Source organism: Merops nubicus, unplaced genomic scaffold (genome assembly GCF_000691845.1).
Source record: "Merops nubicus isolate BGI_N331 unplaced genomic scaffold, ASM69184v1 scaffold6038, whole genome shotgun sequence".
Classification (NCBI taxonomy): domain Eukaryota; kingdom Metazoa; phylum Chordata; class Aves; order Coraciiformes; family Meropidae; genus Merops; species Merops nubicus.
The window spans coordinates 79,913-92,904 of NW_008625049.1; the positions used below are offsets into that span (position 1 = coordinate 79,913).

At 36.5% G+C, this 12,992-nt stretch overlaps 1 protein-coding gene across 1 annotated transcript in view; it reads left to right on the forward strand.

The window, feature by feature from the left end:
- Positions 1-12,604, forward strand: part of AHI1 (Abelson helper integration site 1) — an 88,509-nt gene extending 75,905 nt beyond the window's left edge. Inside the window, 2 exon segments of the mRNA XM_008945537.1 lie at positions 10,466-10,545; positions 12,376-12,604. Of these exon segments, the coding sequence (XP_008943785.1) occupies positions 10,466-10,545; positions 12,376-12,604 (309 nt within the window).
- Positions 12,605-12,992: the final 388 nt, after the last annotated feature.

Genomic DNA, 12,992 nt, shown 5'->3' on the forward strand with positions numbered 1-12,992 from the left:
GCGTTGATTTCCCCCCCCCCCCCCCAGATCTTTAGAGATACTGCTATGTGCAAAGCAGGCCAAATAACTCTCACTTCTCCAGGCAGAGATTAGAAACTCTGCATAGCTTATGTTCCCCTTCTGTGAAGTAAGACTGATGATTGTATTAAAACATGGGATACTTTGTCAGAAAAAGAAAAAATAATAGAAATTAGCTCAATTACTGCTAGATTTTGAGAACTGTTTTATTCCAAAATGCGTCCTTCTTAAGTGTGCTTTCCACAAGTATTCATTAAGTCAAATGCTACTAACATAACTACTTTAAAAGTGACTTTGTTCAGATTTCCTCCAAATGACTTGACTTTTCCATGTACTTTTCTAGAATTATATCTAATATTTTGTCTGATTTGCAAGACTCAAAATGTATTCTGTGTTGCTTAGCTACTTTTTTTTTTCAGATGATTTATCTAATCTTTGCTGCATAATATATATTGCAATGTTCAAGGTTAAAACCCTCAAAGCAACTTCTATTATCCTTTTTTGTGTAGCTTTTGTTTTTAACAGGTAAATAGAGAGAGGTAGCATTTAATAAATTATTGAGTACAGATTACTCACTCGGCAGTCTTGTTGAAGCCAGCTGTCGTGTTGAAGCCAACTGCTATAAATCAAGTTGCTGAGTGTTTTGTTTCTAACTATACTTGAAAAACAGAATTAATCACTATGCCAAGTAGGAATAATTAATCTGAAGTATCTTTTACCTCTTTGTAGCTGTGGAACTCATAGCCAAACCATTGTCCGAGAAGGGCAAGGGTGCATGTGCTTCCAGATACTCCTGTAAAGACAGATTGCAGCAAATGCGGGAAAAATTACAACATTACTGGAAAGCATGAAGATTTATTTCATTTGTTGTCTACATTACTGGAGGCAAGGAAGGAGGGAATATGTTGCTGCTCAACCACTTTCACTCATACCCAGATTAGAAAAGGGAGAAGTGCTGAGATACATACTGTCATTAAGGACTTGATGATTTTTAGCCACATAATTTTTCTGTTTTAATCTATTAGGAACTCACTTGATTTACTGGGACAAAATACTTCTATGTGCACTAACTAGTATTACTGGCATTTACAACCAGTACGTTTTTTATTCATCTTTATGAGAAGTAATGTTGGATTAGTGTTGATTGCTTTTAAGTTCTCAAGTGTCTATGGTTGACATATTTTTCTAAAATAGTTTTTGTATTACGAGTAGCTCTTTTTTGGTAATGCTCAGTTTTAGTAATATTTCATTGAAATATTCTTGGATTCTATCAGCACTTCGAGTTAAAATGACTGCATGTTTAATAGTTAGCTGGAATTTTGTAATAGTCTAATACATACAGATATTCAAAAGACAGAATGAATAATGTACACAGTACCAGTCCAAAACCAAACAGATATGTTGCTTTTTATCTTGCACATCATCCAAGGGCATTACAAAATCATGGAGTCCAGAGGCGAGTCATGAAACATGTACAAGTCCTGAAAAAAATGTGTAAGAGGATATACTTACAAGATTAAACTAGCAAAGAACAAACAGTGGAGATAGTGTAGAAAATAGTACAGAGATACAGAGAGGTGAATTGGGTGCACTCTTTTTTTCCCCCACCCCTTCTGCTGTTAAACAAGATCAGGGAAGTTTAAGCTGGAATGGAACACTTCTAATATTAGTAAGAGGAAATTTTTGTTGTGCCGTGCTTAGTTAACCTGATGAACCTAGGTGCTACATGACACTATTAAACTTAGGTGCTAAGAGATTAATTTTTTTAGTAACACATTCTAGGCTGAGATAATGGCTGAGATTCCAAAACCATCTAAATGACTGGGAAACAGAAATCCAGCTCATTATATTTTTTTTCTTAATTTCAAGTTACCAAGAAGACAGTGAGTTGAAACAAATGATGAATCAAATCCCTGTGTAAGACTTGTGATGCTTTATAGTTTTACAGAAGCTGCAGCGTGCTACATAGAAGAAACAAATTGTCATTCAACTCTTTGTCATAATGAAGGACAGTTCTGCTGCACTTTGGCTTTAGGCAATACCAGATACTTCTGAGACAAAACTGCTAAGAAGACCACTGAGGGGGCTGATCGGTTATGGCAGTTCCTGTGTTGCAGCAGTGACACAGCAGCTTTTCTTCCTATTCCTTTCTTTCTTTTTTTTTTTTTCCTCAGTATAAGAGTTGGTGAAAGGAAATGCCAATTTCTTTTATCTGGGATATAATCATTGTTTTGTAATGCTCTATGGTTGGTTGATTTGGTTTTTTTTTTTTTGCGTTGGCAGAAAATGAAGCACTTTTTTGGGGTTTAATCCAAAAATATTTATCAAGTTATTAAGTTGTTGCTTAAGTTGTTACCACAAGCAGGAACATACAACTGACTTTATTGGTTATGTTTGGTTTTTGGCCACCAGCATGTTTTCCCAAATAGTTATATCCAGGTCTGCTGTATGTACTATTCTTGGTTTTTTGAAGTATACTTAAATACTTAGTTCTGTTAAAACTGCAAAACACAGTTACTGTGAAAATCATCATAGCAGTTACTCATGAGATTTTGCTTCCATACAAGACTAAATAGTGCATTTAAAATGTAGAATACTACTATGGTTTTAATTACTGAGAATACCAGATAGTCTAATTAAAAATAGTTTTCCAGCTTCAGGTATTCTATATGCATATCTAGCTAATCATCAGAATTTTATGGTGAGTGAATAAAATGGAATCATTGACATTAGAAGGGGGTGTAATACTCAAGATCCAGTATTAATCTTTGCAAGTTAAAAAAAAAAAAGTTGTAGTTCAAAGAATCTGTTTCCAGAATGCTTTCTACCTTCAGCTTTGCATTCATAACATAATAATTTTATGCAAACCTTGTTTTCCTGCCTTATGAGTTACTTAACTCCTAAGCCACAAAATTAGGTCATAAACATCTTTAATTACAACATAAGTCTAAACTGCCAATAGAAATTTCATGGAGTGAAGTTCTCACCGCACCGATGAAAAATTCCAAGAAATAGAGACGAACCTGTCATCTGGCTGCTCCAGTAAATGTGCTGTTTTCAGGTTCCTTAAGATGAAGGCAGAAAAGAGGAATTCAGATAAAGCCCTATTAGAAAACAGAATTTGGGTTTTGAAAAATATTTGCAAACTGGAGACATTTCAAAGTCAATTGAGTGTCTTTTTTTTTTTTTTCCAGAAGTGTTCTGCTATCCATAAAAAATCTTTTTAATATGTTTTATGATTTAAGATGGCCTATCACTCTTTACATAAAATGGAACTAATTGTATTCTATATGTTAAGTACTCTATATTATGTGAAAATAAATGGAAATATTAATAGAAAAAATGAAAATAATAATCTAAAATTGTCATTAGCAGTATCAGAAAATATTCTTTCTAATATATTTATCTTTGAAAAAATGATGTTAAGGTATAAAATGGTCATAAGCATGAAAAGCCAGAGTTACCTTTAAGAACTACATTATTATTGCACAATATGGGTAATCTACCCAGAGATCCTGAAAACTTGATTCCATGTATATTTAAACAAAATTGGGGATTATCACTTTTCACATAAATAATTCATGTTCTCACTCTTCTTCCCCTGGAGTAGGTTGTTGTCAGACTTTCTGAATACTTAGCCTAGCATGTCTGAAGCTAACCTGCCAAGGAATTGATGATTCTCCCTTGGGATCAAGCTCTTTCAGTGTGGGTGGTTTTGTGGGCTCAAAATGTATTTATTAGATCTAAAAATGTTAAAAGCATAGAAAACTTGCTCAAAGATATTTCCAAAAATACTAACTAGAAAATTTTCTTAGTTTCATCAAAACCTTTCATTTTATAGTTTGTGCTGTTTCTAATTTCTTCTTTAATGGTGCCTTTCTTCAGGTTACTGAGGAACACTTGAGTGATTATCCTTTAGGAAAAGGAAGGACGAGGAAATTGTGATACTGCTAATGTGGGAAACATTAAATAATTAAGATAATGAAACTCTTACAGTTCATGAAGTGAACATGACATCATGAAGTGTGTTCATTTTCAACACATCATGAAGTGTGATCATTCTTCAATGTTCAGAGAGGTTGCAGACCCCAAAAAATGTGATACCCAATTGAAATAGTGTATTATTGCGACATTCGTAATTCTGGGCTTCATTTGTGCCTAGTGTGATTACAGGTCTCTCTTTCTGAAAGCATTGACACCTGGGCTGTAAGAAACTTTGCTTTTCTAGAATCAGTCTGCAAAGCTGCTGTGTGGTCTTCCACATAAACTGTTGAATAGGAATTATAAAATCAATACATCTTTCCAAATCCTACTTTTGAAATAGTGTTTACTTTGATTATTCTTTAAGAAGTCCTTCTCAAATGTTACTATGATACCATCCATGGGGAGTGAACAATTTTCCTTAAACATTACCCTGTGTTAGCATAGTTCCACTTTTTAGTTCTGTAGTTTCCTATTTTTGGGTATTCTGTTTTCCCTTTAAGATGTAGTTTTTACTGTTCAAGTTGAATTACTCTCTTTTAAATATGTGTGGTGCTACTTTATTTGTAAGCCGGTAGCTGTTTCTTTCACAACTCCAAAACCACCTCTGTGGTTCCTCATGTGTTCTGTCTCAAAAAATGGTTACACCTCTGTCTGAAGTATTATTTGAGTCACTGAACGAAAAGATACCTGATTTTTTTTTATAACCACATTAATATCTGTTGTGGGGAAAAAAAGATGAAATGACATCCATAGGCGTTTGCTGTAGGTGACTGTTCTGTTTAAAGATAGGAAGAATCAGACTGGCCAGAACGAAAAGTACTACTGACGGACACATTATTAAAGTAGCTCTCAGGAGCGAGATAACTTCTCTTTCCCCTATAATTTTCTCCATGGATCCTCATAGCCTCTTTCTGAACAGGATTGAACTATTTTAATGCAAATTTTAATGGAAAGCTGTAACCACAGATAAATTCCCAGAGGCCAAGACTTCGACACTGAAAACAGCTGTTCTAAACCATAGTCTTTTGAAGTCTGAAGTATCTTGTCTCTACTCTTCTTTCTCTTTCTTTTTTTGTTCCTCAAATAGTTGATTTGATTTCTGAGATGCAGTACGTGTCAGTCTTGAGCCATGGCTATATTTTTCACCCACTGGTTTTCCTACTCATCTCTTCTAGCCCTGAACAGACCCGGGATTTTGGAGTTTCAAAGACTAGACAACACAATGTCCTCTCTGTCTATGGCTCTAGCATTCATGGATGGAGAAGCTAGTGAGTGTTGGCTTAGGCCTAAACACCACCCCAGTGGTTTAACTGGGTTTTTTTATGGGAGAAATAGAAATTCATACCAATGTCCCTGTTGTATACGGTTTTGCTCTGTCCTATCTATTAACTCATAATTAAGTATGATTAGATGTAAGCATTACAATATGGTTAATCTGATTTAGATAGACTTGTTCTTTAAAAACGCTGGGGAGGAAAGCCATTCTAAGTTAATTGCTTTTTAAATTGGAAGATCATGGCAAAACAAATGTCATTCCACTAGCAAAGCTCCCTGGCAGTTGTTCATTCAATTGGGGAAATGGGTGGAGGGGTGCAGAATAGCAGAAAAAGAAAATTGAGTGTGGTGCAATGTCACAGCGTTTCTCCCACAGTTGAGTTGTTAGAACGTTGTTAGTTGTTGTTTTAACAGGAGGCATCAGCATGTTTCTGAAGAGTTGAGTACGTTGCTATAAATATTTTATTGATGGAATATCTAATAGAAAACAAAATACAAACTTAACACTGAGTTTAATATCCTAAAGACTAGTCTGAAAAGGCAAAGGCATGTTCACTCTTGCCACCTGTAATCCAATGATTCTTTAACTAGATCAAGTTCTGTAGGAACAGCTTGTATGGGAGAGTTCCTCTGTGCAGAGCAGACTATAGAGCAAATTCATTTACCTTTATGGCTTGAATCACCTAAATAGATTGCCTGCATCACTCCATTCTGTCCACCTACCTCTTAGTCTGTCACAGAACCTCTGCAGACCATCAGTCTCAGAGACAACTCTACACAGCCTAGACGAAAGCACTACCAAAGATGTAGACTTGGGATGAGAGTCTGTCCCTAATATTTCCTTTCGATGCCCTCTGCATCAGGTTTTGCTAAGTGCATTCTGATACATCTGATTGGATGTTTAGAAGAATGTCTTTACTGAAAAAGTGGTGAGGTGTTGGAGCAGGCTGCCCAGGGAGGTGGTGGAGCCACCGTCCCTGGAGGTGTTCAAGAAACATGTAGACATGGTACTTGGGGACATGATTTAGTGCTCATGGTAGTGTTGGGTGGTGGTTGGACTTGGTGATCTTAGAAGTCTTTTCCAACCTTAATGGTCTTATGATTGTTTCCGTGAGTTGCACAGAGAGGATTTAGTGCTTGTCTTAACTGCTGTGGATCCTACAGCAAGAGTCAGGAACTGATACGCTTTTTGTGTATTTAGCCTTTAACTGTTTTGCCTTGGTTGCTTCTTATGTGGCAACACTAAGACAATGTTAAGTATCAAAAAAGAGTTGTATAGCAAGTAGGCCCTCTAGAAAAGGAAAGTATGTGTTTTGTTACAATTTTTGTTTTAATGACATTAAACAAAGCAAAAGTAATTTCAGAAAACGTAAGCTTCTGCAGTTGATGTGAAATGATTTTCACTGCTCCTGGTGGGCAGTATCTTTCAAAGGGTGGAGAATTAGAATTTGACAACAAAATCAAACATTAGTGGCACAGTGTACAAAGGAACTCTTATTTTGCATTATGTTTGTCTCTTGTTCATGTGAACAGAAAAGTTCAAGATACTCATAATTACCTAAAACATTAGTTTGGGATTTTTTTTTCCTTTAAAAAACACAGCCCTAGTAATTCAGTATTTAAGCTTTGCAATCTCAATTAGTTTAGTAGCTAGCACCATATCGGTTACAACACTAGATTTTCTAAATCTTAGTATCAACTCAGTGATAATAGTGCCAAGCTGTTTGGACCTTCTTGTGAGATCTGCCCCTGCATGACAAGTGACCAAGAGGTTTAGAAGTGGAGGAAGTGGTCAACAGCCTCCCCAGCCCCTCCATGCTGTAGACTTCTGTGGCTTGCTGCTTTCATTAGCACATCCTTGATGCATTCTCAGAGTCTTGAGTGTTACCACTACCTGCTGAGCCAAATCCCTCCTGCCTGTTTTGTCAGCCTCCACTCATTCACACTGCTCCTCTTGCTGCTTCTTGTCCTTGCACCAGCTCCTTCACTACCTTCATGCATCTGCCACTAGCCCCACTTGTTCCTTCAGTACTGCTAGTGCTTACTCACGTTACTGTGGAGTAATGTGAATAAGCTGATGGGAAAAGCAGTTCAAGGAGTGGACCAAAAGAGACACAAAGATATGTGAGATAGGCGAGAGAAGGTAGTAGCAGTGAGATCTTCTTCAAAAAGATCTGCTATCTAGTTCCTGCCTCAGTAGGTGCTTGAAACTTTGTAGGAATGAGGTAAGAAAGCTGTCATACTACAAACAGTCCTCTGGAGAATTGGGAGTCTCACTGCAGCCTGTAGGAATTCTCATTCGTTGCCATGTCAGGTGAACACAGCTATTTGAATGCCTATACTTGCGTGCTTTTCTTTCCTTGGTACTCATCTTGAAATCCTCTGCTTGAATGTTATAAAGCCTACTTGATGAGTTGTTTTTAAAACAAAACATAAGAGCTTTCAGTTAGCTTAGTTTAGTGGATATCTTAATCTTCTCACTGTGAAACAAAGGTAGTTTTCTGTGTTTTGGTATCTGAAAGTATTCAAAAGCTTAGTCTATTTTTTTATAAGAGAAGTCATTTTTTCTGTAGTGGCACTTAAGGGAATTCTTCTAGACTGTTCTTTGGAAAAGTTCATATTTACTCAAAAAGGAGGGTAAAAAACCTAGTTCAACATCATTCACTCAGGATTTTCAGAAAAATATTTTGTTTTGACTGCAAGCTAAGTAAGTGCAAGGTTGTGTATGACAAGGAACTGCACGGAAGTATTAGAGTCATTCCCTTTACAGCACTCCCTTGTATTTTCATAACAGTGGCATTTTATTTCCTCCTTTTATGTTTATATTTACCCTTGACATAGTCTGCAGTTAATTACTGTATTAACAAGGATTTTGTGTACAAAGTAGAAAATTCTTCTTCGTAGCCACACCAATGCTACATTATAATATTCTAATAGGCTGATTTTTGTCTAAACTAATCCAACAATCTGTGTTTTTTCAGCAGACTAATTCTGATGACTGATGTTTGAGCATGGTTGTTGTGGGCAGTGTGCTTTTATGAATTCAGTAAGTCAATGGGTGCTTGATTCACTTCTAAGTCAGCAGACAAATAACATTAAACTAATAGAATATTACTAGGGAGCAGGACCAGGACAAAAAAGCTATAATTTCATTCAACTACTAACATTGACTAGATGCTTTTTAATGAATTCAGTTTTGATTTTAAGAAAGTAATTAAGTTGTCCAAGGCCTAAAACTGAGGTTTGGGAGGTTTCTGGCTCCAATATGGTCTTCATTTGAATGTGCCAAGACACTTTTCACCTGTGCCACATTTTACCCTGAATTAAAATTGGATAATGGTACTTGACAGGGGGATGTTAAATTCTATTCATAAGGGCTTTGAAATCTGGGATGGATAAGTTCGGTGTCTGAAAGGAAAGTATATTCATTCCGTTTTAAAATACCTAAACTAATGTTTAAGTGACAAAAAGAATCGCTGTGAAGCAGCCCTGTATTTTCTAAGTTAAATATAGAGGGACCGTGGTACACCTTGCGTGTGAAGTCACATGAAATGGACAATTGGCAGACTAGAGGGTCAAGAACTGTAATTTTTTTCTTCTCTGTTGCTTGCAGAAAGCTCTCGATGACTGTGTGGTTACCTTTTTACATCCTGTATTGTTAGGCACTCCAGAGCTGCTAAATGATATTCCCTTCCTAATACTGCTCATTTTTAACTGGGTTTTTTTAGAGTCAGTAGTGTCTATAACTGCCTGTTTCTTGGAGTAACTCAGGACATTAAGCATCTTATTTACAAGCAGATTGAGTGCATCTGTGCTTGCGGAACTGGATGGTCTGATCTTTTTAACACTAAGGCTATTTGAGAAATTCAGAAACAATGTAGAGTGTTTTGCTTTAGACAGGCTATGAATCTGAAATTAATCATCTTAGAGTGAAAAAATCATAAACGTGGGCCAAATTTTGAGGGTTGAGTTAGTTTGAAGCCCAGTCTTCTCCTTTACTCCCTGACAAAGTATTTTCTTTTTGGAAAGTACTGGTTCTAATCTCTCCTACACTTCTCTACTCTAGGGCTCCAGACTTTTTCTCCAGCTTTCCAAGTTTTTCACAGGAATCGGTCCTCACTCTCATACTGTCTTCCTGGATATAACTTGTTCTTTCATGCTTGCTATACCAGACACATACAGAGCATAGTTGTCCTTTGAGCCTGAAGTAGAGGTCCACAACGGTTTTTCACTGACAGCTTTGTGATACTAGGTCTGAACGTACAGAGTGGTGCACTGCTTTCTGCAGCTTTTCTCCCTGCTCGTGGTGCTCTGGAGGCCTGAAGTTTATGGCTGGATGTGTAGTGTATACCTTGTTTCAGAAGAGCAAGCTTCGAATGAGACATAAGGCCTGTCAGCTGTGTTGGCTTCTGCCCTCCATGAGAATGAAACTCCACAGGTAGTTATCAGATACATGTGAAGAGCCTGAGTGGAAGAATGTAGAGAAAATAATCTGTCCCTGAAGACAGTAAACTCAGGAATGTCACTCACTTTTCCTTACAGGAATTCTTGCAATAAGTATGAGACCTGCTAGAATTAGAAGAGGTTTGTTTATAGAGGAAGTGAGTTGCATGGAGACCCACTACATACATTAGAAATTAGAGAATTGACTTAAACTCCTCCAGGTTTGGGGGCTGGGGGGTGCTGTTGTGTTTTTTTAGTCCTGAATTGTAAAGTAACCTGGAGTGATTTGAACTGCTTTTGACTGAGACATACAGTTTTAAAAAACAGATTTTTCTTCTTAAAACTGTGCAAAAAATATGGCTTTTTAGCATTCTGTCTTTATTCATGTAGTAGCAGAAATAAAATACACGTGGTCTGCAAAGAATTAAGTTAAGATTACTTCGAGTAGATTTATAATCTACTCTGTAAAGTAAAACTGCAAACTGTCCTGAAAACTGTTTATTTGCAAGTAGGTTTCTTGCTTGCCTTTTTTTTTTTTTTTAAAAAAAAAAAAGGGGTACTGTTTCCTTGTTTTTAACCACATAGGAGTTAACATTTCATGGCTGATAGACATTCTTTTCAAACTAGGTATATTCTCTCCTTATTCAGGAAGCCGGTGGCTTTTCTATGTACATGTGCTGGCCCCGTTGTCTGTCATCTTTTTACCTTCCTGCTTTTTAATTTATTTTTATTTTTCTTTTTACAGATGTCACCAGTCATCAGTAAGTCAAGGGACCTAAAACTTGGCTCAGAACTTGACACCAATAGAGACTCACCCACAACACAGTAAGCGAGGAATACTTAAAACAACTTGCAGTGTTATTTCTACAACTGCTGTTACAAAAATGTGAAAAATACTGGAAGGGTTATTTTGTTTTAGCAAGCAAAACAAGGAGTTAGCTTTAGGCTAATCAAAAAATGCTTCACATGTGAAACATGAAGGAAGTAACAGTGTGTATATATGTACACATACTCTGTCCCCCAAAAGAGCAAGGACTGTGACGTATGTGAGAATCAGAACTCGGGGATTCGGGATTGCCCTGTGGCATCCCTTAGCTATGTATTAGGCTGTGATGCTACAAACTGCAAGCTACTTTTGCACTTTCTAAAAATCGAGTTATGTAAATTGCAAAAGTTTGTCACATACTGAGAAAATAGCTTTTTTTTTTTAAAAAAAATTGTGTGCATTCTTTATGTGAAAGCTGTAAGCAGAGAATCTTAACATTTTGAACAAGACCTTCCACACTATCTTCAGCTGTTGCAACCATTTTATAATTAAAAAAATACATCTGAAAATATTTCCTGTTTGCTATTACAGGTACCTGTCATCTAAGCAAAGTTAGTTCACTGATTGCTTTCCAGAGTGGTCCCCTCCCCATGTAAATAATCTGTGCATATCCAGTGTAGATACAGTTACATATCTAATTTTCACTTACCTTTAAAACCTAGTTTTCTAGCTCCAGCTGTATCTAGATTTTAAAATCAATTGTGGGTGGAATTTTAACCTTTATGTATGATGAGAAGTGGGCTGTATAACCACACATTGACAGAATTCAGCATTGAATTTTGGACGAAACTGTTCTGATAGTATATACATCAAGGAAGGAAATACCTTGAAATCACAGTTACTATGATGGTTGATACAGTCTGTTAGTATCCAAAATTAATATAACTCAACTCCATTAATAGAAATTCAGGAAATAATTATTTTGAGTGACATTTTCAGGATCACTTCCACTGATGAATGTGCAAAATCACAAATGATTTAATCAAGTTCAAGAATTTTAAGTCATATCAAATGTAAAATATTCATTTTAATGGAAACTAAGGCTGTCCTGAGAAGAGATGGCGCTGAAAATTCATGCTGAATAAACAAAGCCCCCTCCTCCACCCTCTTCAGTTACATTTCAGGAAGGTGAGAAAAGACACCTACATGCCTGAGCCACTGGAAATGTGGTCCCACGTCCTGAACTATAGGGAACAGGAACGTCTGCAAGGACCAGTCTAATTCCCTTGTTAAAAACACTACCTGGGAAAGATACAGGTGCTTGAATGATGATTTTGGCTTTGTAGGAAGTCTGATAAGCATAAATAGATGTTAAAGTTATTTCTGATTCTGTAAATTTGTCATAGTTCAAATTAAAATGGGAAAACTACTCTGATGTACTGTGCCTGCCTATCTTGTTCTTGTTGAATAAATAAACCAGGAATCTGTCTGTAAATGTAAAAATATTTTGCTGTTTGAGCATAGGAAAGGTGGGGAAAAAAGAGTGTAATGGCTTTCTTGAGAAGAGGAGAGTGGTAATTTGTGTTTTTTTAATTACATCTGTTAACTATTGATCAAGACTAACTGATTTTTAAGATCATGAGCAGTTCTTTTCAACACAGTGCTATAGTAAGTTAAAAAACAGGCTAGTGAAGTGGTCTCATATTACGTCTTCATTTTTTCTCTCTTTGCTCTGCTACGGAACAGTAGGGTTTTGTGGCTGCTTCAGCATTATACTTGAGGGGGACAGGCAGACAATTGCTCTAACACATCAGCTGTGGGTAGAAAAAGCTCTAAATTTGGGCTAATTTTGTGTTTCTTTTACTCTTTTTGTATCCACCTTCCTCTAGAGGTGCAAAGAAAAAGAAGAAAAGGATACAGAAGAATGAGAGAGAAAGTCAGCACAACTTAATGGGTCTTGATACTCCTGTATCATCAGTTACAGCTAATGGTGTTGAAAATGAACCCACAGCCTGTGGGATGCAATTGAAGAAGAAGAAAAGGGTAGTGAAAGGCTCAAACTTAAGCACAAATGGAAAGACAAATATTGCCTTTGAGCCTGAATGCTGTGACACGTAGTCATAATTTAATTCCAAATGTTGTTGGTGTTCAGTATACAAACTGAAGGCTGCAACTATGATTTCACTTCTAGGATTAACAAGAAACAAATTAATTAAAATACTGAAATATGCAAAATGGTGCCAGTTGTGATTTACCAATGGTGTAAACTTCTTTTGGAAGACTTTTGCCCTGTGTTCCTTGAAATCAACAGAACGTTCTTTCATATTCCGTGAGAACCCCACTGACAAATACAGTGTTAACTAATTAAATATCCTAGGCATTTCTGTAGACTCTAGATTAATCCATGGGGAGCAGAGAATCAAGTGAAAAAGTGTGATGTGGTACGTAGCAGAAGCCAAATCACTACGTAAGTTATTAAATAGCATTTCAAAATATGTTGTAAATA